This window comes from Monomorium pharaonis, chromosome 8 (genome assembly GCF_013373865.1).
Source record: "Monomorium pharaonis isolate MP-MQ-018 chromosome 8, ASM1337386v2, whole genome shotgun sequence".
Lineage (NCBI taxonomy): Eukaryota > Metazoa > Arthropoda > Insecta > Hymenoptera > Formicidae > Monomorium > Monomorium pharaonis.
Genome location: NC_050474.1, coordinates 15,630,295 through 15,655,715, shown reverse-complemented (window position 1 = coordinate 15,655,715; position 25,421 = coordinate 15,630,295). Strand labels below are relative to the sequence as shown.

Genomic DNA, 25,421 nt, shown 5'->3' with positions numbered 1-25,421 from the left:
GCCATTTCGAACGTGGTCAAATTTACGCGTGGCCATTTCGAACGTGGGCAAATTATATCCACTCCTTTAAAGTTGTCTAAAAGTCATATTTTCATTTTTTTAATATCATGAAAACAAATTTTTTCCAATTTTGTCACAAGCTCTTCCTCATTTTTGTTTATAATTTTTTTCAATTTTTTAAAATGTTTTTTCATGTAGGTATTCTAAAACTAGAGATTCTGACAAACAAAACTAGACCTCGAACGTTTAAATCCGTTTAATTTCCAGGAAATCGCACCTGTTTGAGTGTTTATGGGGTTTCCAGAACCCTAGAGCGGGTTCATGAAAGTTTTTTATGTGCATATTCTAGGATTAACGTTCAAATATATATTTTCTAAATAAACATAGAAACTTAATCCGTTTATATTAAATGTTTTTACATGCTTTTAAAAGTTTTTCAAATATTTTTGCTGTTGCAAAATAGTATTAGGCAGTATTATTATTGCAAGTGTTAATGTTAATTATTTATAGTATTGATAAAAAAATTAATTTATTGATTAATAAAGAGCTATTTGAATATCTTTGTTATGACAAACATGTCCGTGATTGTTCATAAAAGAAATATAATGTTTGAAATATAATTAAAAATTAATAATTTTTTAAAATTAATAATGTTTAATTTATTTCAATAATTGGTTAAATTAATTGTGACTATGCTTAATTAATTTTTAATTAATTATTTTAATTAAAGCAAAAATTTAATTCAATTAAATATACAAAATTGTTTGATTAATTTTAATAATTGCTTACAATAATCATGATTATGTGTATTTTATACTTTTTGTCGATTATTTTAATTAATCAATAAATAAATAAATAACCAAATAAATTAATCGAGTAATGCCCGATACTGACCGAAATGGACCAATGTCTATTTGACGTTCAACAAATCCGTTTACGATTCGCAAGAATAATTGTATTAAATAAATTCACTGATTATTTCTTAATAATATTAGATACATATTTGTTAGTATTTTATTAGGAAAACAAATCTTTGAATTTTTTGTTTAAACTACACATGTTATAAATAATAACATTAAATAAGAAGTAAAAAACACATTTGAAATCGTGTCTTGACGATATATGTATACTCTTCACATAACATGTAGCATGTTTCTGCTTTCTACTTCATTTAAACCACAATTCTGAAGATGTACAAAATGTCATAAATATAAATATATAGCTACATATACTACATACTACGCAGATGTATCAGTAACAGATGGTTAATTAATTTTTTTAATAGTCAATCAATTATGACGTTACGTTTACTTATTTGTAATATTAACGGTTACATTTCAGTAACAGTAATCATTTTATTAGTTACTTTTATTGTTACTTTATACGACTTATTTCATCGTATAGAGATCAATGTTGCCAAAACTTTCCAGCGTTCTCTTAATACTTATTTTATATTATAAATTGAATATACAGAGTGAATTTTAATGATTGTTCCAACTTTTTAACATGGAAGAGGAACTACTGACTGCAACTTAATATACACATGTACGACCTGTGCACACACATGTGCTGTACATATGTGTACTAAGATTGCAGTCGGTAATCCATCTTCATCGATAATCATCTGGTAAAAAGTTGGGACAGTCATTAAGAATCACGCTGTATATATGTACATAATAACAAATGTTTCAACTTTTAATTAGATCATTTTCAGTGCGCTAATAAAAACATTGGTAATATAAATTATATAAATTGTTAATCATAGATTAAAGAGGTGTTCGAAGCAAGCATTTGTGAGGTCAAATTGAATCGATATATCGACATATTTGAAATCAAATTAAATCAAATTTGAATTGAAATTTTTACGTCGAATTTTTTATTTGAACACAAATTAAATTTAAATTAATTTTTTTTAATTTGTAAATTGTAATTTCATCACAATGTAATGTATTACATACTATATATATATATATATATATATATATATATATATATATAAGTATAAAGTATTTTCAATAATATTACAGATTTTTAAACTCCTACTTACGACGTCGGCATTTGGCGCGTAAAAATGTTTTGCCTCTGTTGGCATTGACTAAACATATGACATATATACGTAGATCGATAGAATTGTCTGGCTATCTATAGTTAACTGCGTTCCGATTCTATGTAGAATACGTTACATGCACTGGAAATTCTGAAATGCAGCTGAGCTTTAAGTGACCTAGGGATATTATTCTGTATGAGGCTATTAATTGTTGATTCGATAATTGTTGCGCATATACGGTAAAAAATATTTTGCATTTACTTTAAAATCGGTCCTTGTTAAAATTTTTATGTTAAAATTTAATACATTTCTTGTTACGTTAACATATTACTGTTGTACTAATTTAAGTGAAGTGTTAAGTTATTAGAATTACACTTTTAAAAAAAGTAAAAGTATAACAATGTGCACGTATTTTCAATTTTACATAATTTTACATAAATTTTACATAAATATATCTTTTTCTTATCAGTGACAGAATCAATCTGTTGAAATTGACAAAAAAAATGTTGAGTTTAATCTATAATATATGAACGAGAATATCCCACGTTTTGGACATGGCTCAATTGGACACGCACGATTGGACACGTCCGATTGGATACGGCACGATAAGACACTGTATGATTGGACACCGCATTATTGGACACCGTACGATTGGAGACACACACACACACACACACACACACACACACACACACACACACACACACACACGCACACACACATTCACATGTGTTTGTAGATTTCCAATACAATTTATATTACGGGTTACCGAATTGGACAGGGTGGGTGTGGGAGAGGCCCAAAAGCAATCCCTTGCACCGCGCGCGCGCGCGCGCGTGTGTGTGTGTGTGCGCGTGTGCGCGCGCGCAAAGCATTCTCTGCACCACGTGGGTTTGCGATTTTCCATGCAAAACAAGATGCTTATAAAAATACGTATATAGACGTTTAAAATTTATATTTTTTTCTGGCAGAGCAACGCTTTTTTCTGCCAGAAAAACCATGTTTCTAAAGTTAGATAATCTGTCATATGATATATTAATGTTTTTTACTAGAAGACTGTGCGGTGTTTAATGATGCGATGTTCAATCGTGCGGTGTCCAATCGTGCGGTATTTAATTGTGTGGTGTCCAATAATGCGGTTTCCAATCGTTACATGTCCAAAAGGAGGTTATCCAATATTACATGTGTTACTTTGACATAATTTTCTTATTAAATTGTTACATAAAAGTTGTGTCAAATTATAAAATTTATATTTATTTCTATGTTAAAACATAACATAATATTTATGTTGTTATTTAACATATATTTAATCCGTTAAACTAACAAGAAAATTTCCGTGGACCGTTTAGGACAGGCGACATGTTTTCTGAAGTTTCTTGCCTTCAGAAAAAATTACATAAAATTCTGCAAAATTTTTTGCAGAAAAATTCTGAAGGCAAAAGCTTTGTACAAAAACCTGTAAAAACTGCAGAAATTCATATACAATTCATATACTTTACGTAAAGAACTGATATCATGTATCGTATTTAACATAAAGTAAACGACGTCCACGCTTGTACAGTATGTCGTGTCCTCTAGATTCTAATGGCCCTCGCCGATGTCTATGCAGTGACAGGGGCAGACAATCGATAGGAGAGAGAACTCAATTCTTACTTAACGAGATCTTTAATCTTAATAGCGCGTAATACAAATAATGTACAATTTAATGCTTTCGATACAACGGTTGAAACGAGAGAGAGCGAAGCGTGCGTCCGTTGCTTGCTCCAATCCTTCCGTCGGCTCCCCAGCTTCGTCCCGCACGCCCATTCGTTCCGTTTTTCGTCAATCACGCGCGCCTATCTTACCTCAAGACGCTCGCATATAACACAATATATACATGCTTGTACCACATGGGTTTGTGACTTTCCACACAACTTGCCAAACAAGAAACGTTGTTCGTTTTCAATGTTTTCGCATTAACCAAATAGCGACATAAAATTGGTGGGTTAGAGTTAAAAAAAATTACGGGGATAAGGTGCAGGAGCAGGGGCTCTGCCTCTCCCTCGCCCACGCATTCGCTGTACCATATAACTTCACGACTTTTCACAAATTTTATTTCATATTAATCAGAAAACAATGGTACATTTTTAAGTCTTTTTTGTTTATAACTTTTTTTGGATTTCCCCAGACTAAAAATTGTTATTTACATTATTTTTTAACCATAAGAAGTCATTACAAAAAATTTTAGCTCACTTGGATGTGGAGCCGTGGTTCGAAAGAATTACCATTACAAATAATTCGTGAAATCTTTCCATGTTAATAACTTTTTAATAAATGCCGAGCGTGGCCTAAAATCTTCACAACATTATTCAAGATGATGACCTTGATAAAATATGTAAAGGATATTGAAATCGGAGGTGGCTCCATATAACTGTATAATTACCTCCTTTTGTTAACATTTACCCATATTTCTTTATAAAATTTAGATTAGGATAATAATAAATTAATAGATTTTCTTATTTTAAAACACGCTAAAATGCGTGCTTTATAAAAATTAATGCAGGGATGTAGAAGAAGGGCGAAGTTCCTTGTACCCCGTCCACGCGTTCTCTGCACCATATGGGTTTGCAACTTTAAGTACAGCAGAAATATTATGTATCGTATTTATAAAACTTTTTTTTGTTAATAATTTTTTAATCACGAGCGACGGCTAAAATCTTTTGAAGGTTGCGAGTGATCTTCATAACATATGTCAAGGTCAAGGTCATCGGGGTGGACTTTCCTGATTGAAATATTTACCGATCTGAATTTTGAAATTTTGACTTTAAATTTGAATTCAACAACTAAAAGAATCCTTACATATGAGGTATCGTAAAAATTCTATAACTTTTTTTCTTGCCCGCAGGGGCATAAACAGGAAAATTCTGTATGTCATTGAAGGAGTTAATAGATGAAAAAATTAATCACAAGAATTTGGGACAAAAATTACTAATTAATAATAAAAATGATGTAAATATTTATAATAGATATTAGATACAATGAGACAAGTATGAGTATTATATATAAGCATTGAATACATATTACATAAATTACAATGCTACTATTGAAGTAACTTAGTATTTTAGTGTTCTTCATTAAAAAAATATAATATAGAACACTTTTAAAAATTTTGTTTTAAATTTTATAAAATTATAAAAATCTGTTGAAACAAATTTACAAAGATAATTATCTATCATGTAGAGAATTTTTTAAATAGTTTAGGAACAGTTTAGAAAAGGCTTGGAAATTGACAAACAATCAGACAGGATAATTGATACGTATTGATATAAATTTTATTACGCGGAAGATAAATATAAAACAATCAAAATAGATGATTAATTTAAAATTGATTTAATTTAAAATTCTCAAACAATTTGAATTCCAATTTTTCGAATTTAAAAACAAAATCAAACCACAGTAGATACTTAATTTGATTCAGTTTGACCTTAGAAATAATTTGCACACCTCTAAGAGTCCATTATTTTTGTTACTTTATTCTTAACATTAATATAATATTATACATAAATTTCTGTAGCAAATATGCTCCATCACAGTGAATTCAATTCAACTCAAATTCGAATTATTCGCACACATCTAATAATCAATAAATAAAATACAATTTGAAATCCTTACCTTTTTATTAAAAAATAAAATTCTGTAGTACTTTCTATTTATATTTAGCACAGTAATTTGTATAGAATATTCTATTAATATTAAGAAAAAACAAAAATAATGACTTGTTAATTTTTTAGTAACGGTATTGGAAAGTAACAAGTTACTTTTGAAGTATAACTTTGCTCTGGTTAATACTGAACTTTTTTCGCTTTCTCGACAAGAATACATTTTAAAAGTGCGGTGTATGTTACATACGTGTAATATATTTTAAAAAATACACTTAGAGATAGAAATATTTAATTCGTTGGTATGTTCTCGTCATCTTGTTGATCGCTGGTTTCAGCTGCGGAAGGTATCGTGGCTAGTAGCCTGACGGCCAATCTTCCCGGAGATCCCGGAGGTTCTGGTTCCTGGATCGCGAGTTGGCGCGTCAGCCGCGGTTTTGATCTAATCGGTCTTGGTGTGTTGCGCGCGCTAATTTCTAGAGAGGCACTGGATCTCGAGATGCGCCAGGTACTGGTGCTGGCAGTGGTTGCGGAACCGGAAGAGTCATTACGTGAGGAGCTCAAATTGGAATCCTGTGACGGTTTCCTAGTGATCAGCCAGGAGGAGGTTTTCCGTTTTGAGTCCAATAGTTTGAGCGGAATGCCGCAGTGATGTGTTTGTCGCCAGGAGTCCGATCTGGACGAGGAGAAGTTTTCGCTAGACGACACCGATGACGCCCGTTTGTGCTGCTTTTGCTGAATCTGGGCAATCTGATAAGCATACTGATCATTACGCGCGTGTCGCGGTCGGGAGTCGCGCGTACACGGCCAAAATATCCCGCCGGTGGTCCACCATCGATAAGACGAGCAACGGCTCTCAGCTTCCAGGAGTCTTGAATTACAGGCGCACGTTTGCGCTGTCATTTGAAATCCCTGGTTCTCCCGCGACGACCGTTCTACAAGGCTGTTCGTATTGGCGGGCGTCTGTCGATTACTGAAATTTGAACTATGCCGACATCTGCCAATACCACGAGTCACGCGCGACTCCTCGATCGCTTTGCATATCAACACGCAATCTTTCTTGAACTGCTTCGTAAGAATCGCGTATAGAAAGGGATTGCAGCAGGAATTGAGCGGTAGCACGAATACTGCGAAGACTTTCGCCTGTTCCAGAGATACTAGTTGCAGTCCAAAGGTCGCCGTGAGAGAAAAGAAGGCTATTGGTGACCAGCAAAGAAAGTCGGTGAAGACGAGTAACGCCATTCTCTTTGCTATGCGAGAATCGTTCGAATTCCATGCCTGGGAGCCTCGTATCGCGCAATACATTTTTAAATAACATCCCATTAATATTAGAAAAGCCACGCCGTTAATAAGCATGAGGAACACTACATATGCGAGTGCCGCATTGCCGTTGGTCTCGAACGGCAGGCAAATGGCGAATTTCCTATAATCTGAAACCCCTAAAAGCGGCAAGCTCGCCATAGAAAGTGCGAAGCACCAGCCTATCATCATAATATAACCCGCATGTTTCAATGAGAGCCGCTTATTCAGGTGCATCGCATGCGTTATCGCATAATTTCTTTCCAGAGTGATCACAGCAAGGGTGTACACACTCAGCTCGGAGCTGAGGACTCCCAGAAAACCAGCCAGCTGACACCCGGCCGACATTTGCCACGGTATTGCGTACATTCGAAACTCTCCTAATGTCGACGCATCGACAATAGCTAATAAACCTGAAATACAATATCACTCATTGAATAAAAATTTCCATGAGAAAAAAATAAACTTGTAGTTCAGAGTTTTGTAGGGATGGGTCGAGTTATGAGTGTTTAACGTCGTTACTTTTTTTAAATAACAAACGATAATGACGTTAAAGTTTTTTGTAACTGTAACAGTAAGGCCATGATTGGAATAATAACTTTTGACAAATAATTACAAACTAACGCAACAAATTAAAAATATTATCTCCAAGTCATAATCCATGCGTTAGTAATTTATTCCCAGCAAACACAAAGTTACATGTAACGTGCTTGTTAGTTGTAATTTCCCACTCAATGATATAATTGCAATATAACAGACGTGTTATATTACAATTACATTGTTTAGTGGGAAATTACAACTAACAGGTACGTTACATGTAACTTGGTGTTTGGTGGGTTACTTTTACTCGTTACGTAACAATCTGAGTCAAATAACAAGTTGTGTTTATAAAGAGTAAAGTGTAATTGAAAAAATTTTTACTTGCTAAAAGTGACTATTTTAACCTTAATGTTATCCAATAAGTATAACATTTGTTGAGAGCATTTTTGAACACACTCAGTAGTTTGTAGTTTCGTTATCAAGATGGTAATTTCAGTTTAAGAGAAAAGATTGGCACTATTGCTTCTTTCTCGGGTTCTTTCTTCTTTGTTTTTTGGTCAGTTAGTCACGAGTGTCTCTCAATGTAATACCTTTTGTACTGATAATAAACCACTATATGAATTGCATTCAGGATTTCCGTGCTCTTTTGGCTCACACCAGAACTTGTTCTCAATAACATTATTACCATGTTATTATAATATTTTATTTTAGTAATACGTTTTTAAATATATTGGATTGTATATAAAATCAACTTTTGACCATAACTTGAAAATGTTTTGAAAAAATCTTGTATTAAATAATTTTTTTGAAATGCTTATGCAATATTATTTTAAAATATTAAAAATATATAGAGGAGAAAAGGGGATTATAAATCACTATTTTGTTTAATTTAAATAACTCAGTAAAAATTTGTGTGACACAATTCTTGTTGGTACAAGTTTGTTACCTAAAGTTCCCAGATAACAAAATGTCTGTAGAGGGACTGCACAGTGCTTGCACGCGTGCTTAATAATCGTCACAGTGTGACTGCACAGCATCATGCAGATGTGTCCTCCTTTGAGACTCGTATCGCTCGCACACGTGAGTGCCGCACGCGTGCAGGCGATAGGAGCCTCATGTGAGTGTTCTAACTGACAAGGGGACCTTACGGGTCATGGAACACCGATTTTTTTTATACTTATAGGATTTGAAGATCAGTACCCGGACTTCAATTTCCTAAAGCAGTACGACGCGCTTCTCAAAAATACTCGAGAAAATCGATTTTGAAGATTTCCGATATCTGTAAGTACAGAAAATTTTAACCTATTGTCAGAGCCGCTCGTAGCCGAGCGCACAGAGCTCTAGTTTCGTAAGCGCGGAGTCGCTGGTTCGATTCTCGCTCTGGCCTCAATTTTTTTTTCATAAGTTAATAAAGTTTTTTTTTTAATCCTATATCTTAACATTTATCAAATTGAAATGCTAATTAATTATTAAATATTTATTCGTTATTTTTTAAATAAAAATTAAATTGGCTCATGTAATACTGACGAGTAATGTCAAATGTATTTATTATTAATATATTTTATAACATACATGAATTAATAACTCATAAAAATTAAACAACCATTTTTATAAATATTATTTTTGTTTTTTATATTATTTTTGTATTTACTCGTAATCTCTTAAAAAGTATTTCATTTTCTTTAATGTTTTCCATTTTTTGTACCAAATTTTAATTTATTATAAATATTCGCATTTTCAATCAAGTAGTAATTAAAAATAAAAAAATGTTAATTTTTATTTAAAAAATAACAAATAAATATTTAATAATTAATTAGCATTTCAATTTGATAAATGTTAAGATATAGGATTAAAAAAAAAACTTTATTAACTTATGAAAAAAAAATTGAGGCCAAAGCGAGAATCGAACCAGCGACTCCGCGCTTACGAAACTAGAGCTCTGTGCGCTCGGCTACGAGCGGCTCTGACAATAGGTTAAAATTTTCTGTACTTACAGATATCGGAAATCTTCAAAATCGATTTTCTCGAGTATTTTTGAGAAGCGCGTCGTACTGCTTTAGGAAATTGAAGTCCGGGTACTGATCTTCAAACCCTATAAGTATAAAAAAAATCGGTGTTCCATGACCCGTAAGGTCCCCTTGTGAGACTCATATCGCTCGCATACATGCGGCATTCACGCGTGCAAGCAATATGAGCTTTAAGTGTTAAATAATAAAATAATAAAAATAAGAGAGAGCGAGAGAGAGAGAGCGAGAGAGAGAGAGAGAGAGAGAGAGAGAGAGAGAGAGAGAGAGAGAGAGAGAGAGAGAGAGAGAGAGAGAGAGAGGGACAGTGACGTGAATATGTATACGCAGAAAATATATACAAAATAATCGGCAGATAAAAAACGCAGAAAGTGTGCGCGCAAAAGCGGTTAATATAAATAAAAATAAATAGCTGATTAATAGCGCAAGATTATAAACAAGGTTAAAAGGATTACTCGCAAACAAAGAAAAATGAAACGGAGCGGAGGAGGACGTAGAAAATATAACGCTTACTTAATTTAAAATATAATAAATATAAAATAATAAGATATAGTAAATATATAATAATAAGATATCATTAAATAAATGGACGAAAAAGGGGGGGGGGGGAGAGAGAGAGAGAGAGAGAGAGAGAGAGAGAGAGAGAGAGAGAGAGAGAGAGAGAGAGAGAGAGAGAGAGAGAGAGATCGTAAAATTTAATCATTGCGTTATTTTGTCCTGAATATTCATCTAATGTAATATATTCTTACAGACTTATTAGAAAATAAGAATAATGTGAACGATATTTTAATCTAATGATATCTTTATTAAGACGAAACAGGAAATAGCTGAGTTAAAAACCAAATTATTTTTCTACTATGTATTAAATTAAATTAAATTATATATTGAATATATATTATTTTGTGTTAAGAATGAAAAAGAAATACAAAATAAAGATAAATATAATACTTATATACAGGTACGTAACTAACAAGGGAACAGTCGGGGCTATCCCTTATCGACTTTGATGGGCATTGGATATGTCGTAGAGCATCAAAAAAGTTCAGAGATCCATATTTTTTTATCGGCTTATCTCGAGGTTTAAGGGTTGTTTTAACACCTATAAAAAAACGTATTTTTTCATTTTTAACAAATATTTTCTAAAATATGAGGTATATCAAAAAATGTTTTATACAAAAGTTTTATAGTATTTTATACTCTTTGCAATGATGTATTCAATTCTTTTAAAAATGTCAAATTTTCATTTTAGTTTTTTTTTCTACGAGTTTAAAATAATCCCTAAAACTCGAGATAAGCTGATAAAAAATACGGGTTTTTTTTTTGATGCTCTACAACATATCCAAGGCCAACAAAATCGGTAAGGAACAGCCCCGACTGTTCTCTTATTGTAAGTACAGTAAACGAAGTAATTTCTTGAAATTATAAAGTTAATTATTGAAAATGTGAAAAATATTAATCTCTTTAAACTTAGATTATTTTATATGTACTTATATAAAATTAAAAAATTGTAAAATGTAAAAAAATGTCAAAATTAACAAAGTTCAATATTTCTTGAAAGCTTTACAAATTTTATGAAAATATCAAAATTTAAGAAACTTTTAACATTATGACCATTTTAAAAATGTTTACATTTTTTATTTTATGAGATTATATATACCAGCTAAATATTAATTTTGAACATTTTTGGAATTTTTTATTATTTCTATTTTTTTTGTATTTTTATTCTAATTACATTTTATGAATAATTTTAATTTTAATTTTATTTTAATTAGTTTTTGTAATTTCAGAATAAATATGTTTCAATTATTTACACGCAATATATATCGCTTTGAAAATTTTTTGCAATAGTCAAAAGAAACTTATTATTTTTTTCCTAATTTTTTGTCAATTTAGCAACGTTCTTTTTCGACTGTAAACTGTAAAAAATTTTCAAAGCGATGATACGTATATACTGACTCAATAATTGAAATATAAATATTCTAAAACTAAGAAAACTAATTAAAATTAAATTACAATGAAAATTATTAATCAAATGTAATTTTATAAGATTAAAATGCATAATAGAAAAAAAAATTATGAAAATCCCAAAAGTTTCAAGATGTTCATTTTACACACACACACACACACACACACACACACACACACACACACACACACACACACACACACACACACACACACACACACACACACACACACACACACACACACACACACACACACACACACACACACACACACACACACACACACCGTGCGCGCGCGTATGTATGTATAATATAAATAAATAAATATGAATGTAATAAATATCTAAATATAAATATTGTTAGCTAAATTAAAAAATCTTAGAACTCCATCGGACATCGAATGGAATTATAAGGTTTTCTAATTTAGCCAACGATTTATTAATATTATTAAAATATATATATATATCGTTGGCTAAATTGGTTTTATATAAAGTTTATAAATATTTTATATATATGTATATATATGTATATAAACTTTATATAAAAGTTTATATAAGCCTTATATATCGATCATATATGGCTGTTCAGTGCCATTTTTTACCCCGTCACGTAATAAACACAACGTGATTGCGTTGTTGCATACACGTGTGAATATCACACTGTGCGGATGAGGGAGCGTCCCAGATGCGCACAGTAATAAACGGACACAGCAGGCTGAGTGAAACGGACACAGACCAAATGCGCACAGACCAAATACGCACGGACCAGATGCACACGGACCAAATGCGCACGGACCAAATGCGCACAGACCAAACGGACACAGTAACCTACAAACTTACCACATGGGTTGCGACTTTTCGGTCATCTCTACCAATGGAGTGGGTGCGGCAGAGGGGAGAGGGGGCGAAGCTCCTCTTTGCCCCCCTCCCGCGCGCGCGCGCGTGTGTGTGTGCGTGTGTGTGTGTGTGTGTGTGTGTGTGCAAAGCATTCTCTGCACCACATAGGTTTGCGACTGTGCGCATTTGGTCCGTGTGCATTTGGTCTGTGCACATTTGGTCTGTGTCCGTTTCACTCAGCCTGCTGTGTCCGTTTATTACTGTGCGCATCTGGGACTCACTCGCGGATGACATGAGTCCGTACGAATAATGTTTTTATTCGTACTGTGATAAATAAAATCATACATAAAGAATACAATCGTACAGTGAAATTTTTTTTCGATCACTCATTTACCTTCTCATGCATAATGCCACTTTCCATGCACACACATGTGTAGCCATCACAGCGTAAGGGCAATATGATTGTGGTATTGCACGCATGTGTGATAATCACACCGTGAAGGCGACGTGAGCCCTCACAATTTGTTATCTGGGTTCTATCAATCATGTTATAAGCAGAAGTTCTTCAGATATACATAATGAACGTAATTAACAATTTATTGAAAAGGGAAGGAAGATTTCGGTTATGGAACCTGTAGGGGAATATGGAACGTTATCAAGAAATATTCTCAAAATCATTTTTATTCCCCCCCCCAAAAAAAATTTAATGCTCTTTAACGGATTTTACGTATCAACATCACAAAAGTATCAATCTCTTGTACATTGTATCACACAAAAAATCAAAAGTCTAAATATAAAAATTTTTGGCTCTTGCGACTTTGCGTATTATAAAAATACTATAAAAGTATTATGACAAACAATATTAGCTAACAAGGGAAAAAGGTTAAATATGTGAATTAAAAAATTTTCAGTTGGGGCCCAAAAACGGTTTGAAGGAATAAAACTACCTTTCTAAATTCTAAATTTCTAAATTCATTTAACCCCTCTACATTTATGCCAAGTTTCATTAAAATCAGAATTTTCGGGTTTGCAAGGTTTCCTTGTAAATATCGTAAAAATATTGTAAAAAATATTATAATACGAGGAAAGAGATTATGGGATTTAGACTTGCGATAATCGCAAAGGTCCATAACCCTGAACACAAGCAGTATAATTTTACACGTCAAATGTGTGCACACATTACGTCAAACATTATGGGTGCGTTCGGGGAGACGCTATTAGCGTTACCAGCATCAGTCCATCTTCATTGCTCATTAAAAGTAGAACAAGGATAAACTGATGCTGATAGCGTTAATAGCGAACGCACTCTAAATTCAATTATGTCATTTGAAAGCTATATTCAAGCCCTTTACATTACATTAATGTTAAAAAATTGATACTCGTAAAAAAAGATACTCATTCATTTCCGCGAACGTGCATGTAACATTTTTAGCGGTCAGAAACTCTTAAATCATTCCTACATTATAATGCACAAATATTGAAACATGCAATATTCCATGTTTCAATATTTGTACCTCATAATTTAGGAATAATTGGGGAATAATTTGAGTCTTTCTGCACAATTATATTTCTAAATGTTTTAAACATGTTACGACTAAAATATTTTTCTCAATTATTGCACAATTTATTTCTTAATTTTGCAAATATACTATTAAGATGATTCGCGATATCGCTATTGTTATGCCAACATATAATTTCAAAATTTAATTGCGCAAACATTTATTAATGTTTTATAAAAGTTTAATGTTTCTATATCTATTTTCTCAACTATGCCTTCATAATGACGGAAATCTTTTACAATTCTTTTGTCATACGATTTTTTAAATCTTTTCCTATCGGGGTAAATTGGACAGTTATTCCTAGAACTCAACATAAAGTATACGAGATATCGCGAATTTGATATCCCCCTATCTAGTCTATAACCGCCTTCTCTCCTCTACATGAAATAAACATGTCTAAATATTACTTTAATGCTTCTTGTTTATCGACTAATATGAAAAATTGTAACGGCATTACTATATTTTTGTTATAAAAATTAGTCTTTTTTTAAGAAAGAAAGGATCTTAAAGTTGTTTAATTCTAAGCATTGATATTTAGCTAGTAACTGTATTTTAAGACTGATAAAGTTGTCGGGACATTTTAGTGGAATTTCATAACCGGTACCCTAAGACAGTGTTGTTCGCCGGGCCGCTTTTTCTCGCGCATACTCGAGAATTCGCAACATAATTGTCTATTATTTTATTTGATTTTATACAATCTTGATTAAAAAAAAAAAATTTTATATAATGTTTAAATATATCGTCGCTTCCGAATAAAAGAGCGTTACCTCAGAAGCCGTTTGAAAAGAGCGTTAACTTGGAAGCCGGTTGAAAATGACGTTAACTCGGAATCTAGTTGAAAAGGCGTTAACTCGGAAGTCAATTGAAAAGGGCGTTAACTTGGAAGCCGATTGAAAAAGGTTTTAATTCGCCTGCTAAAATTTTTTGCTTCGATTTAAGTTAGTAGCACTGCCAACAAACTTTGATTTTTGACTATCGTGTGTTTTGCTACAAAAACAATGTAATTTTATGATTACCAAAATGGGTAATATAAATCTCTTACTTACCATCCATTGTGATATACTAATTAAAAAATTAAATTAGTTCAAATACTATCACTTTGTACTTTTCACAGTGTATCACACAACAAAGAATTTAAGTTTTGCGCTGCGATGCTCTCGGCTCACGATACTACACTGTCACAGGAGAATAGTCTATAAGGTCACTGCGCAGTATCAAAACATTATCAAAACACGCGATAGTCAAAAATCAAAGTTTGTTGGCAGTGCTACCAACTTAAATTAAAGCGAAAAATTTTAGCAGGCGAATTAAAACCTTTTTCAATCGGCTTCGGAGTTAACGCTATTTTCAACCGGCTTCCGAGTTAACGCCTTTTTCAAACGGCTTTTGAGGTAACGCTCTTTTACTCGGAAGCGACGATATAATCAAAATAGAACGCCTAAAAAACTTATATAAATTAGATTTTTATACTTTTATCTATATATATAAGTTAAAAAATGATGGGCAAAAATATACGTTTTTTTTACTAAAGTTTGTATTGTCGCGAATTCCTCCGTCATTTGTGGTCCGATTCTCTTGCAACTGGTCTCAAAATTTAGCATTTTTTTCCGAGGATGGCGTCTATGGATTCGGATTTTTCAAAAACGGGGTGTTTCAAAAATGATAGGCCTTATTATACGTATAAATGACTGAAGTCTATTTGCCCGCGAACTACTCAGTTCTTTTTGGTCCGATACTCTTGCAATTGGTCTCAAAATTATATATTATTTCGGGGGACGGCTACTATGGATTCGAATTTTTCAAATACAGGGTGTTTCAAAAATGATAGACCAAAATATATACGTATGAATGACTCAAGTCTGTTTGCTCGCGAACTACTCCGTTCTTTTTGGTCCGATCCTCTTGTAACTGGTCTCAAAATTTAGCATTTTTTTAGGGGATGGATACTAAAGGCTCAAATTCTTCAAAAATAGGGTGTTTCAAAAATGATTGGCAAAAATATACATATTTATGACTGAAGTCTGTATGCCCGCGAACTACTCCGTCATTTTTCTGGGGAAGGCTTTTATGGGCTCGAATTTTTCAAAAACAGAGTGTTTCAAAAATTATAAGCCAATATACGTATGAATGATTGAAGTCTGTATGCCTGCGAACTATTCCGTCATTTGTGGTCCGATTTTAATGCAAAAAATCTTATTTTATTCCAAATTTTACGAGGATTGCTGCTATGGGTTTGGTTTTTCGAAATATAGGGTTTTTCAAAAATTATCTATATATTGATTAGTAACGAATAAGCGTTTGTCTGTATAACCGCGAACAACATCGTCATTTGTAGCCCGAATCTCTTGCAAATGGTCTCATTTTATTCCAAATTTAACGAGTAAGGCTGCCATGGGATTGGATTTTTCATATACAAGGTATTTCAATTAAGGACTTACATTTTTTAAAGTTACGCCAAACATTTATGAAACAACCTGTATATGGAAATGAATAAATAAATAATCAATGTAAAAAAGTGTTATTTATAGATACAGGGTTTTTCAAAAATTTATATATATAAGTACAGTTGTCTGTATGTCTGTATGTCCGCGATAATTTTCGTCATTTAATGTCTGAACCTCATGCAATTGGTCTTATTTTGTTTTAAATTTCTTCCGGATTAAAATTAGGGGTTTGTTTTTTACATAAACAGGGGTTTTTTCAAAATTTTCTTTATATAGATTAGTAACGGATATGCGTTTATCTGTATGACTGCGAACTACACCGTCATTTGTGGCTTAAACCACTTGCAAAAGGTCTCATTTTATTCCAAATTTTTTGAGGATGCCATGGGTTTGGATTTTCTGTATACAGGAAGGTGTTTCATAAATGAATGGCGTAACTTTAAGAAATGTAGGTCCTTAAATGGAACAACCTGTATATTGATACACTGAGTCGAATTTTTATTATAAAGGAAGTTTTATAACGTGATCTTCATTATGAAAAGTTTGGTAAAAGCATGTATTGGATAAGATCACGCTTGAGTTCGGCACCTGATGTAAACGGCACCACAAAAGACTGTGTATTATACGATATGCAAATAATCTCATTTTATTCCAAAATAATCGAGGATAGTTGCCATGGGTTTGGATTTTCCATATACAGAGTGTTTCATAAATGATTGGCGTAAGTTTAAGAAATGTAGGTCCTTAAATGAAATTCTTATATAACATGATCTTCATTATAAAAAGTTTGGTAAAAACATGTATAGAACAAGATCACGCTTGAGTACGGCATGATGTACTGATGTAAACGGCACCACTAATGATTTTGTATTATACGATAAGTACGCATGTTTGTTAGTTTATATTTCCGCGAACTACTCACACGGGCGTGTATTTTTGATAAAAAAATGTAAAATTTGAATATCAAAAGCAAATGGATGGACATAGAAATGGTCAGGTTTACATTTCAGTGTTATATATATAGATAGAAGATTTAAAAACAACTAATTATGCATACATACACAAGCGCGACTTAGTGGTGATTAGAGTTGAAAATTTAAATCTTCAGCGGAAGTCTATTGAATCGTATTCTGTGACAATTACTTGAAAAATAAAATGAGTTATAAATATACGTGAATAAATGAATAAATCAGTTTAAATATAAGTTGATAGTATCATATATTGCATGTTATTTCGAAGTAGATTAAAAATATCTTATTATAATAAATAAATTTAAGATTTAAAAGAAGATTCAGAGGATTTAACTAGAATGGTAGAGAGTAATTAATGTTAAAAAAAAATACATTTTGACGATGTATAAAGCGGTATTCCGAAATACAGGTTGTTTCAAAAAAGAATTTTTTTTAACAAAATTACTGCCATCATTTCAGAAACACCCTGTATTTTTGTGCGAGTTTTAGAGTCCGCGGACATACAGACGCGGTACTTATATATGTGTGTGCATGAAGTAAGAGATTTTGAGCCGCGAAGCGCGGGCGAAAAAGCTAGTACTGTAATAATGTTATATTTGATGCGCATGCGCGAGAAACATTGCCCTGGTATCTGTTGGGGCCCTAACGAACAAAAATGGTTGTCGCAAAGATGTTGACATTAGTGCTTTGAAAAAATTACAGATTTTTTTCAAATATTTACTTTGAGACGAAATAGTTGTTTTAATTAAAATTTGAATTTCAATGTGAATTAAAAAAAAATTTTCACGATTTATCTGAATTTTCGATAATTATTTAAAAGTTGAATTCAGTTAGAATCAGATTGACCCCATAGTACCGAGTAAGGGTTAAATTAATAAAAAAACTATATTTAATAGTTTATGGGCCAAGTTCCGTTGCAGACCGAAATAGGCAATCTTAACTTTATTTTTATATTAAAAAAATTTAAAGTAATGATGACTCTACGTATCGTTAAATATTCATAAAATATTTTTTTATTCCAAATGCTCTGTATTGTCGCTTTCAAGTAAAAGGACGTTAACTCGGAAACCGGTTGGAAAAGGCGTTAAAGAAGCCGATTGAAAAAAGCGTTAACTAGTTTGCGCGCTCAAATTTTTCGTTTTATTTTAAGTTAGCAGCATTACCGAAATAGTTTTGGTACTTGATTTAAAACATAAACATATTGAAAAATTAATATGCACATATAAATAGAACACCAAAATTATTTCGACAGTGTTGCCAACTTGAAAATTGAAGCAAAAAATTTGAGTGCACGAGTTAACGCCTTTTTTTAACCAGCTTTCTAGTTAACACCTTTTCCAACCAGTTTCCAAGTTAACGCTCTTTTAGTCAGAAGCGACGGTATATCTTAATATAGTAGAACAAGAATGTTCATACAATATTTAAATATTAATAAAATGTTCAGAATAACTTCTTGTACACTGTCCGATAATGATTTGTTCTTAGGTACTCCTCACGGAGTAAGGGAGATGTTTATTGATCTATTTGATGTTTATTTCGTAGCGTTCAATAATTTAGGGGATACTGGAGAGGTCTGTTTTACTGACAAAAAGACAGTAATTTTTGTATGGCAATATCTTTTTATTTCTTTTATAAATTTGGAAATTCTCCAGAATGAAAGTATATTACGCATTAATACCAGTTTATGGGGTAGAATTTATACCAAAAACGGAAAAAGTTGTTAATTCGCGATCACATTGTTACGATGTTTGCTTAATATGTATAAAAGATCTGTTTGTATCTGAGAACCCAGCAAACACAGAATGTGTTGTAATATTGCTGTGATGTTGCTACAATGTTATAACATTGCCGCAATGTTGCTGCTATGTTCTGTGTTTGCTGGGAAGTTCGTATCCATAGATTGGTAAACGACAGGAACAAACAATGTCGAGTTTTTAAAATTAGCTTTTGATGCCTAATTGAGATGAAATTGCGCTACGAAAATTTAGGTTACATACACTTCTCGCAAAAATTAAAGGAACAAAAAAATTTTCTAAATTTTTTGCCAATTTTCAACAGGCTGTATTTTAGTGAAAAATGGTCGTACAGGAAATAAAAAAACATAGCTTTTGAAGCTTGAAGACTCTAGTTTTAGAATTTTTTGGTTAAAAATTTTTCTGAGCACCGGTAGCCATGCAATTCTTGGATAAAGCACGAAGAAAAAATTTTCAAAATTTTTTACATTTTTTTTTCGCTCTACGGGCATAAAAAAAATTTTTCGAGCTAAACCAATGCATAGGTCGCATAGCCTGTTCATTCAGCTTCAATTTGCTTTTTTCGGAAGTCAGATACGACTATTTGTCTTCGAGATATCGAATTTTGAATGCAAAAGGACCCTTTTTCACTCAACTGCCGATATCTCTGAAACTACTGGTCGCCTAGCGAGCTGACGAGCGGTTTCGTTTTCTGCAGAAAATTTCCTACAAAAATATGTCATGGTTGATTGAAAAAAAAATTTTGTCCCACCTGAAACGGTAACGTGAAAAAAGAGCAAAAAAATGCCATTTTCCACTTTTTTGGTAAATCGACTGTGTCTTCGACAATATTGGGGCAAAAGCTTAGGTTAGAAGAAAATTTTACAGTCTAATGTACCCCAAAGACCCCCCTAAATTTTTAGATCGATCGGTTCAGCGGTTTCCCCGGACCGATTGATTGAAATTTTGAAAAAATTAAGGGAACAAGACTTTGTTCCTTAAATTTGACCTAATCTTTTTAAAATTCAATAATTTCATTTTTTTTTACTTTTTACTCAATTTTGAGTTTTTTGAAGATTGAGTAACAAAAAAAAATCCAAAAAAATTTTTTCAAAAATTTTTATTCAAAAACATTACATTGTTGAGGCATCCTGCAATGAGTCCTGACCTGAATCCGATAGAGCACGTCTGGGACATATTGGGCCGCCGATTGCGTCAAAATTATCCGAATCTGAATAATTTGGCAGCATTAGAGAACGCTTTGATAAGAATTTGGCGTCAGATTCCTCAACAGATGATTCGAAATTGCATTTCGAATATGCGACAAAGATTGCAAGCTGTGATTAGGAGTAGAGGCGGGAACACTCGATACTGAATACGAGACACACACACTTTACACACACACACACACACACACACACACACACACACACACACACACACACACACACACACACACACACACACACACACACACACACACACACACACACACACACACACACACACACACACACACACACACACACACACACACACACACACACACACACACACACACACACACACACACACACACACACACACACACACACACACACACACACACACACACACACACACACACACACACACACACACACACACACACACACACACACACACACACACACACACACACACACACACACACACACACACACACACACACACACACACACACACTTTAGAAAATGAGTTTGGAGTCGCAAAATACTGTGGAGCTGACGAACCACGGGATCTCATTTTTTTCGAAGAATCATTAACACACGTGCGTAAGCACAAAAGAAGCGTAAATCCGACCGTGCAACCTCCACGTGGTATGCTTTGGATAACGCTAATGCCGGCGGTAAATCAATCATCAATCAAAATTTTCGTCAGAAAGTTTGATTTTCTTAAAAACAAAAAAAAAGAAATTTTTTTCAAATTTTTTTTTAAATTTTCAAAAAAAAATTTTTGGGAAATTTTCGAAATTTTTGAAAAAATTTTTTTGGATTTTTTTTGTTACTCAATCTTCAAAAAACTCAAAATTGAGTAAAAAGTAAAAAAAAATGAAATTATTGAATTTTAAAAAGATTAGGTCAAATTTAAGGAACAAAGTCTTGTTCCCTTAATTTTTTCAAAATTTCAATCAATCGGTCCGGGGAAACCGCTGAACCGATCGATCTAAAAATTTAGGGGGGTCTTTGGGGTACATTAGACTGTAAAATTTTCTTCTAACCTAAGCTTTTGCCCCAATATTGTCGAAGACACAGTCGATTTACCAAAAAAGTGGAAAATGGCATTTTTTTGCTCTTTTTTCACGTTACCGTTTCAGGTGGGACAAAATTTTTTTTTCAATCAACCATGACATATTTTTGTAGGAAATTTTCTGCAGAAAACGAAACCGCTCGTCAGCTCGCTAGGCGACCAGTAGTTTCAGAGATATCGGCAGTTGAGTGAAAAAGGGTCCTTTTGCATTCAAAATTCGATATCTCGAAGACAAATAGTCGTATCTGACTTCCGAAAAAAGCAAATTGAAGCTGAATGAACAGGCTATGCGACCTATGCATTGGTTTAGCTCGAAAAATTTTTTTCATGCCCGTAGAGCGAAAAAAAATGTAAAAAATTTTGAAAATGTTTTCTTCGTGCTTTATCCAAGAATTGCATGGCTACCGGTGCTCAAAAAAATTTTTAACCAAAAAATTCTAAAACTAGAGTCTTCAAGCTTCAAAAGCTATGTTTTTTTATTTCCTGTACGACCATTTTTCACTAAAATACAGCCTGTTGAAAATTGGCAAAAAATTTAGAAAATTTTTTTGTTCCTTTAATTTTTGCGAGAAGTGTACAATTCAAAGATTGATAGACATTAATATATGTATTTTAATTTTGTAAAAGAATTTCCAAATCTATGAAAGAATATATATCAAATCTTGTTAATGTGCAGAAATGACTATACATTATCAATTCCAAGCAAGTTTAAGAGGTAGTTCCTTATTCCCTTAAGTCGATAAATATCCACAGTCAGACGCATCATGGTTAGTTTCCGCGTTCCTCTTACATCGCGAGGGGTACCTAGGAACAAATCAATCGGGCAGTGTACATATATTATTAAAATTACTTGTTTGCAAACAAATGTACGGCTGTTTTCTCGTAAGTAAACATAATAGTCTTTTATTATATCCATATAGATAGAATAAAAAGCTATTATGAGATCAGAAATATCAGTATTGTGAGATTTTTTTTAGAATAACTTCTTAGATTCGAATCGCCATCGAAAAGGAGATGCATGGGATACTCACACTAAATAAAAATTAACCAGTGCACATAAATGTAGCTTCTCTGTTTGAGAATTGAGTACTCTAAAAATGTGCAAAATGTGTTTTAATAATTAATCTATACTGAGCAACAAAATTAGCGCAACAAAAATTTATACTAAAATTTCATTCAACTTTAAATAATCGTAACTTCGCAAAAACTTATTGTATTTAAACGTTTTTTTTTTAATTTTAAAGCTTAAAGTTTCTATTTTAAAGAACATTTTGATTTTAATCTTTTCCTTTCCCCTCTTCGCCATTTTTTCAAAAATAAAGACGCGTTTTGTCTTCAAAAATTTTCATACTTTGACGCGCTCCATGGGGAGCAATAAATTTTTTTCGTAAACTTTATGAGAATTATATAAAAATATAAACTTTTCCTTGTAAATAAATAAAGAAGTTTGTACGATTTCTTTTGGGCAAAGTTATGACGTATCAAAGTTGTCTATGCATTTTGATCTGTTTATGCGTGTTACCGTTAGCATTAGCATTTTTCGATGCGCACTACGAAGAGGTTGCTGGTCGGAATTTGCGCATTGTGTGTGTGTGTGTGTCATGTTGGACGAAAAGAATGAAAAAATATTGCACAGAAGAAATGTTTTTGCGAAATTTCGTGCCATATGCGCTGTAATGATACCTCCAGTTGTTATCTCATCTGCAATATTTTCTTTCGTTCAACACACACACACACACACACACACACACACGCGCACGCACGCACGCACGCACGCACGCACGCACGCACGCACGCACGCACGCACGCACGCACGCACGCACGCACGCACGCACACACACACACACACACACACACACACACACACACACACACACCTCCCCCCCACACACACACACACGCACGCAATGCGCAAAATCTAGCCAGCAATCTTTCCGTGGTGCGCATTGGGTAATGCTAATGCTGATAGTAATAGGCATAAACAAACTAAAATGCATAGGTAACTTTGATATGTCATAACTCCGCTAAAAAAAATCGTACACATTTTAATTTTTTAAAACTTATAGAGAAAAGTTTATATCTTACGATAATTCTTATAGAGTTTACAAAAAAATTATTGCACCCCGTGGAGCCCGTTAAAATATGAAAATTTTTGAAGACAAAATACATTTTTACTTTTGAAGAGATGGCGAAAAGAGAAAAAAAGTTACTCTTTAAAGTTACTTTAAAGTATTATTAAATAAGAAAAAACTTTAAAAAATGATAAGTTTTCGCAAAGTTACGATTGAAATTGAGTGAAATAGCATAAATTCTTGTTACGCTAATTTTTTTTGCTCAGTATATATGTATTTATAATTTAATTCATAGATATTTCTAGAATTATAATTTTTCGTAATGTACGTAAAATATTTTTTAAATAATAAACGATTCTATTAATATATATGTCTTTTGAACATTCTTGAAATATAAAAAAATGAATATGATTTTTTACTAACATTTGAATATTGCTTTTACACTTTGTAAGTATATTCCAATATGTCAGAATTTAAACTAAAAAAAAAACCATTTTATAAATTTTATAGGAATATTAAGCGTTAGTTGAGTTATAATTGCTTCCCATTCTTGGATCTTTTATCTCTTAGTATGGCTAATGCCGCGACATAACACACAGTTTTTTAGAAATATTTTAGAAATGTTAAATTACGCGCTATTATAGCATCTGCATTGTTGTATATATAATCCTTTGAATAATTAAAAAATAATATTTTATTCAGTATTATTCTTATCTTCATTGTAACAAACTGTTATAAGTTATATAATAATTATATTTTTTAATAGAAAAATAGAATTACCAGTTATATAACAGATATATAACTTTTAATTGGTGTTTGCTGGGCATTGACAAGTAATAAAGAAAAATCAATACAGAACAACATTGAAAAAACATTTACCATAGTTTGACATTTAATATATTGGTATGTTTTACAACGTTAAATTCTAACTTTAATATAATTTTGTACATAAACATATATAAATTATGAGAATAAATAAAATAGAAAATATCAGTTACAGTTTAAAAAAACGGTTTTAAAAGATAAAATGACGTTTATATGTAAAGAAATTTTAATTTCTTTTTCGTTATATCACAAAAACTATACAAGATATAAAAAATATTTTTTGTTGCACCAAAAGTCATTATTTTTTTTATGCAAAAAGTTGATTTTTACACGAGACAATTTTTTCACATAAGCAACTGATTATTACACAATCTTTGTCCTCTAATAGATAATGTAAATTGTGTAGAAGAATTATGTGTTTTTTTCTACGTTTTATCATTTTTATACTTTTGTCTTTGTTATCACATTTGCATGCACGTTATCTCGCGACACATATACAGTAATTCTCACAGGGGAGTATCCCGTTTGGACACGTAACGATTGGACACGGCTCGATTGAACACGCACGATTGGACACGCAATGATTGGACACGACATGATTGGATACTGCACAATTAAACACCGCATTAGTGGACACCGCAGTCTTCTAGTGAAAAACATTAATATATCATATGATGGATTATCTAACTTTAGAAACATCTGGCAAAAAAAGCATCGCTCTGCCAGAAAGAATATGAATTTCAAACGTCTATATACGCATTTTTAGTAGCATCTTGTCCAACCGTGCGTGTCCAATTGAGCCGTGTCCAAAAGGACATCACCCTTCTCGCAGAATTACCGATGCTTCTTCCCAATTTCGCGACGCATATAATAACTTTCACAAAATTATCAATATTTTCGTAAAACTAATCTAGTCTAACCTTGACTAACGTGTCAATTTGTGTTACTCAAAGATATCAAATCACATTATAAAAAAAGATTATTATTAGCAACTGAAATTGAGTTGAACGTAATTCCAGAGTAGTATATGGCGAACTAGTTGCTTTGATTCTTGCAACATAATTTTTATGTTCTTGTAACATTTTGTTGTGTCAAATAAGCTGAGAATACGGGACTGTTCCGATTGCGCACATAAACGATTCGACGTTAGCGTTTACCAACATATCATAATCCGATG

The 25,421-nt window shown here is 32.5% G+C and overlaps 1 protein-coding gene across 1 annotated transcript in view; it reads right to left on the bottom strand.

Annotated features, from left to right (window-relative positions):
- Positions 1 to 3,088: 3,088 nt before the first annotated feature.
- LOC105831982 (lutropin-choriogonadotropic hormone receptor) overlaps positions 3,089 to 25,421 on the bottom strand; it is a 253,454-nt gene continuing 231,121 nt past the window's right edge. The window contains 2 exon segments of the mRNA XM_036290661.1: positions 3,089 to 6,069; positions 6,071 to 7,397. Of these exon segments, the coding sequence (XP_036146554.1) occupies positions 6,042 to 6,069; positions 6,071 to 7,397 (1,355 nt within the window). The 3' untranslated portion in view covers positions 3,089 to 6,041.